Source organism: Ochlerotatus camptorhynchus, unplaced genomic scaffold, assembly GCF_037179485.1.
Source record: "Ochlerotatus camptorhynchus isolate MF236.1 unplaced genomic scaffold, CSIRO-AGI_Acam_v1.1 ptg000299l, whole genome shotgun sequence".
NCBI classification, from domain to species: domain Eukaryota; kingdom Metazoa; phylum Arthropoda; class Insecta; order Diptera; family Culicidae; genus Ochlerotatus; species Ochlerotatus camptorhynchus.
This window is the reverse complement of record NW_027040787.1, coordinates 1,390,933-1,396,932: the sequence shown is the minus strand read 5'-3', so window position 1 is coordinate 1,396,932 and position 6,000 is coordinate 1,390,933. Positions and strand designations below refer to the sequence as shown.

General features: G+C 34.9%; 1 protein-coding gene across 1 annotated transcript in view; it reads right to left on the bottom strand.

Moving 5' to 3' along the window:
* Positions 1 to 811: 811 nt before the first annotated feature.
* Positions 812 to 6,000, bottom strand: part of LOC135706957 (armadillo-like helical domain-containing protein 3) — a 42,374-nt gene continuing 37,185 nt past the window's right edge. Inside the window, exons 8-9 of the mRNA XM_065228647.1 lie at positions 2,442 to 2,555; positions 812 to 1,087 (exon numbers count right to left, since the gene is read on the bottom strand). Of these exons, the coding sequence (XP_065084719.1) occupies positions 830 to 1,087; positions 2,442 to 2,555 (372 nt within the window). The 3' untranslated portion in view covers positions 812 to 829. The remainder of the gene's footprint in view (positions 1,088 to 2,441; positions 2,556 to 6,000) is intronic.

The following is a 6,000-nucleotide window of genomic DNA, read 5'->3' as shown; positions in this document are numbered from 1 at the left end:
TAGTCGTCTAGTTCGATTGAAGATTGATCGATATTCAATAATTTTGTATGATGAATAGTTGATATAAGTAGACAATACTCCACTTCAAAAAATCAATAACCAAATAATTAATGTTCTATGTTTGTTTTGTTCTACAGGATCTTGGCAAAAACGACGACGTACTAGTCCTAACATCGAGCATCCCGAGCAATGAGCGGATTGATAATACGCCAAGCAATGACAAGTTGAGCAACAGTCCATTGTTATCATTATCTGATGTAACGAATACATTACTAGAACAATAGGCTTTCAGAATTTGATTATCTTATTACGATCACAAGCCCTCCTAATATCACATTCATTAGTCACCCCCTATGTAAATTAAAGTAAATGCAAGTAAATTATGGCTTCAGCAGGCAGTGATTGTTTTCGGCAGCCAAATTCGAAGAAAAATAGGTTGCCAACAATGTTTTTTTAATATGTACTTTATTATAGAGATTTTTAGCCGTAGTCTAGTTCATCTCTTGCTGTCGACAATGGTTATACTCCCCGGAGAAGTTTGGAGCGTTGTACATACGTTTTACAATAACATTCGATTGGAATAGCCGCTGAGAAAATGCTCATAGGCTTTTCACATTCCACATTCCTCTTGCGTAAGTGCGTAGACAATCATCCATACAAATTTTTAAAGTTTTGTATGAGCTGTGAACATTTAGCAACCCTTTGTCCCCTCAAAGTATCTACGTGGTATATGGACAGCCCCATAGAAGTGCGAACGCTGCTATTGACGAGAATGCGTTAATTCTCTTAGATATTATGGACTTTTCGGACCTTAAAAAAAACGCAACCATTATTCATAGGCTTCTTTTGTCTTGTTAACGTTATAGTTTTTTATCACGTTGTACACCGACTTCCGCGTATCAATGACGACATCCTTGACTAAATTACGGAAAAATAAATCATGAGGTTTTTCGGTGTACCTTTCGAAGAACTCTAACGAGTCTTGTAGTTTCAGGGTAAGGTCATAGTTTTTCTGTATTTGCGCCAGTATTTGTTCTTCAGTTGGGGTGGACAATGATTCTGCAGATAACCACTCTTTGATTTTAATCTGTTAAAAAGAAAAGTAAAACAATCCGTTGTATTCAACATGTCCATTTGTACCTTGTTGTGATCTGACTTTATAAAGCCCAATCATATTATTACAGCATAATGGTGTTTATCTTTGAACAATCCATACACATACAGTATGGTTGCAGCATTTATAGATTTTCGAATATCAGCAGAACCATTAGCTTTTATATATCCAAATAAGAGAGAAATCATTCTAAACTATGAAATAGGAACATTAGAAATTTTAAAATGAAAATAACACAAGGTCGACATTCATCGCTCACTGTATGTAGGGTTAGGTGGAGCAAGATGAGTTACGGGGTAAGATGGGTCAGTTAGTAGGGTAAGGCGAGGCAAGATAGGTCATCTACTTGATTTATTAATTTTTATGAATGTCACCATCAACAGGCTCAATATAGCCCTAATACTGGTTTTAAAATGCAAACCATCATTGGAGTTGCATTAAGCATGATTTTGACAAACTAATAAATTAATAAATGTACTACCTGGACCATCTTGCCCCACTTTACCCTACATTAATTAATTAATTTGTTTGCCAGGTTCAATGCAACACCCCAATGATGGTTTGCTTTTTCCTTTTGATGTTGACAAACAAAGAAAATAAATTAATCAAGTAGATGACACACCTTGCCCAGCCTTACCGTACACAGTGGACAAAAAAGCTTAATTTAAAAATCAAATTTAATTCTGCATTTTCATACGAGCAAGTTTACAAACGTAAGTTGTTCCTGAGAGATTCCTACATAAGGCTGAAATATCAGCCTTCCAGAATTCGAAAGGATTAAATTATGGAAATATATCAGAAGGTTGAAATGAAAAATGGCTAGAAATCCCAATAATCAAAGAATAAAAAAAATATTGATTACAGCAAAAAATAATAATAATAATGACAAGAATGTTGTATCACATTTCCCGGAAAACCATCTTCTGGAATGTATAATTTCCCAGAATCATCCAATTCCTGGAATGCCATTAAACGAAAAAAAAATGTTAGTTTATAACAAAGGAAACATTTCCTTCTTTGAATATTTTAATAAAAACTTTAGTAGGGGATATATTTGAATATATTCTATATAATAGCGAAATAACTGCTCATAATTGAAAGAAAGAAAATCTGCAATTATGGCTTGTATTACATTGGGGCTTGTTTAGTTGAGGAAAGTGTTAAGTTAGGATTAATGACATTCGGGCTAGTGTTACAAAACCATTATTTGAACGGTGACGACGAACCAGAACCGTGAATCTTGAATGTTTACGTATACGTTTCAATACACTTCCTAATTAAAGAATCCCCAAGTTTTTGATTATTAGGATTAATTTTTTATACATACCTGAAAATGCTTGATGATTGCTAGTATATTTACTAGCGAATTTAAAAGCTTGAAAACATCTTCCTTGTATTCACATTCCTCAATTGTAGTGTACCGCAGGACCATGGCATGAATCTGTAAAAGAAAGGTAAGATTAATCTTTAAACGAGTGCATTACTGTTTTCTGAAAATGAACTGATATTAATTTTTCAACAATCCTATTACATATAACTTGCAGTGCTCAAAAGGAACTTGAAAAAGAATAAATCATTGATTAGGTTGGCTAGAATTTTAATTATTTTTTATACTAGCTGTCATATTTGCGTAGATATATTCGTAACGTTGCTGAACTTTGCTACCAGCAGGTATGGAAGAGAAACGTGTATCTTTCTGACTCTTGAGTGTTGATTCCAGTAGGTAAGAATGCAGCAATTATACCTTACTGACCTTTATTACCAGCAGGTATGTACGGAAGAAAATTTTGTAATTGATATGGGAAGTTTAACGTTTTCTACGAGTCGCTTGATGCGAAATTATAAAACTCGTTCTAGCTACGATAAAAACTGAAAACTCAGCATAGTTCTGTAAGAGAAAGTTGTAAAAATTGAATGGAGGATCCTTTGTATGGAATTAGTTTGATTTCAAATGCATGGAGTTTTGAGAATCTTTTTTTTTTTTCAACTAAGCGGAACATTATGACAATTTTTCGGTTGTAACAGAAGACCTGTTACCGAAAACTGCATGGAAGTAAATAAACAGTTTCACAGGCCAAATCTCAAGGCCACATCCCAGAACGTGAGTGGATCATGGTGATCACGTCAAACTATAATGTATAAAATGAACAAAATACCCTAAACAACCCCTAGAACGGCTCCCATACACTCTCCATGCTGAACCTTTTCCCATATCATTGCATGCAAAATAATAACCCAAGGCAGGTCAATTGAATATGCCTAAATGAATTAGTTGCAATGATAATGACAGTATAATATACTAATTGAATAAAATGAATACCCGAGCAGAGAATGAAAACATAATAAAAACTAAATTTGATATTTTGATATAAGCGCTCGTTTCATTTTCATTTTCATTTTCAAGCACAGAAGGGGGTCATAGGGCCAAGTCACCAGCGAAAAATCGGTGTCCATACTGCACCAGGGTAGAGGTATAGATTTGGCATCACAGAATAATAACCACAGGGGTCAAATGAATCCTGTTTACGATACCGGATAGTAAGGAAAGCTGTTGAACATAGGGGATAGTCAGAGTAACAGCAATAATAGTGAAAGTTAGGAAAATAAGCAGGTAGAGATGGTTGATTTGCAATGGCTATCGACTCTGTTATATGGCCTACACAGCAAAAAAATAATTTTGATATCACGTCAAAGTGGATGCACTACAATCATGTCGAAAATATGGTGTAATATTACTTGCTAAAAAGGACAAAATTATCATTAATTCAATGCATGAACTGACATTACGCTGCTTTTACTGCATTTGTTTATTTATGTGGTCATAAAAATTACATGAAATTTTCGACATGATTGTAGTGCATCCACTTTGATGTGATATCAAAATTATTTTTTTGCTGTGTACCGTATCAGATTCAAATTTAATGTCGTTTAATATTGCGCTTATTACTTTGCATTGATACATCCGCGTAGCAAACCGATTGAATAAGCAAATTCGTTTCGAACGAAACATCTAAACTATGTAAGCCACGAAAACCGCGCGAATTCCGAAAGCCGTGCGAGACAACCGAAGCGAGAAAAAAGGCTTATTATCATTTAAAGAGTGCCACCAAAACAAAAGTGATAGCCTATGTTGGCAAGCTGATTAATTTTGGTTTCCTCCCTAAATATTCCACTTATTTTACTGTTGAGCTTTGTTTCAATTTAGTTATTTTACCGCACGTATCAATCATTTCAAGATTTCGCGACCGTACCGAACAAATTCTATACTACAGAAGCTCAAAAAAACTTTTGGTGAGCTCTACCGCATTGCGAATCACTTCTGCATAAGCTCCGAAGACGTAGGCGCGTTGATTCCGACAGCCGCGAAAAGTTAAACATGCATCAATACCACATAAGGAAAGATCGATTTTACGTATGGTTTAGTTCATAGATTAACATTGACTGCTGTTTACAAATGTAAGTACTTGAACACTAAGAAATAAGTTAACTTAAATGCTTTAACCGCATATATAAGAGATTTCGCGTATTGAGAGAATTATATAGTAATCGAGTACAACAAACTCAGGGGAATACAATATCTCCAAAAGTTTAAAAGCTATTAATTGTCACATACCTCTACTTTTACTTATTTCCTAAACTATTCCTCTCCTTGTTAATCTGCTAAATGCTATTGGTCTGCCTGCGTTTTCTTTTTAAAGTTCAAGACTAAATAAGAAGATTTATTCTACAACTTTAAAGGTTAGTTGCCTCTCTAAGCGGACCCCCGCATCCTAATTCTTTTGTTAATCTACTTAATGTCATTAGACTTTCTGAAGTTTCTTATTTAAGTTCATTTGATGATTATGATATCTCATTAGTCTAATTTAATAAATTATTAAAAGCTCTAATTCACCTAATCAGCATAACCCATGCTTTATTAAGTACCTGCACTTGTGCTTGTAATCTAAAATTAAACGTGTTTCAAGTACTTTTGATTTTGACCTATACCTATTTATTATATCTTAGGTCGACACAGGTAACACCTTCATGTGACTAAAATGCTTCATTTTGAAGTTAGTTTCCTAGCTGATTTTTAAATTATATAGGGTATATGCTCCAATTACGCTCTCACGTTTCCACTATGTCGCACCACAAAAATACATATGGGTATGTCACAATAGAAGCACACCACAGTGGAAATCTCGAGCCATAGTTCAAACACTTATCCCAAATCAAAATGAAGCACATATAAGATTAGTTACAATATCATGTACAAAAATGATGTTTAACATTGTTTCCTGAGTAATACTTCAATGAAAACAACAATGAAAGCTTGTCACGCAAATAGAAGGAGCACCGTTGGGCACTTTCTGAAATATTTCAATAGTATAATTCCCTTGCAAACCCAAATAAATCTATCTCCGTAAAAATAAATAAAATAAGAGTGATTTGCGGCAAAACCCGCCAGTATCACACCCAACGTCAGTGCCTATACGTAAGCGTACTACGACGCGGCTCTCAATAAAAGGAGTAACAAGTGTGATACTATCACTGCTAGACTAGATCTTTGGTTCTCTCATGCAGTGGTTTATCAGAGAGGGGAAGCTTAGTAATCCCCATTGCCTGCCCATGACGCAATTCTATCGCGGCATGAGCCAGCCACGCCGGCCATAAACCTACCGTCTCCAACACTCCACTATAAAGCATGAAATTAAGCCCGCCCACCAACAGCAAGGTGCAAAAACTAGCCAAAGGGAGGGGATATTTCGGTATAAGCGCTCGTGATACCATATTTTGCCTACCGTGTGGTCGAGTTAACAGTAATCATAACAAAAATGATATCTAAATGGTATATGAAGGATATTAAAAAGATAACAAATAATGTTTTCTTGATAACAAATCCATGT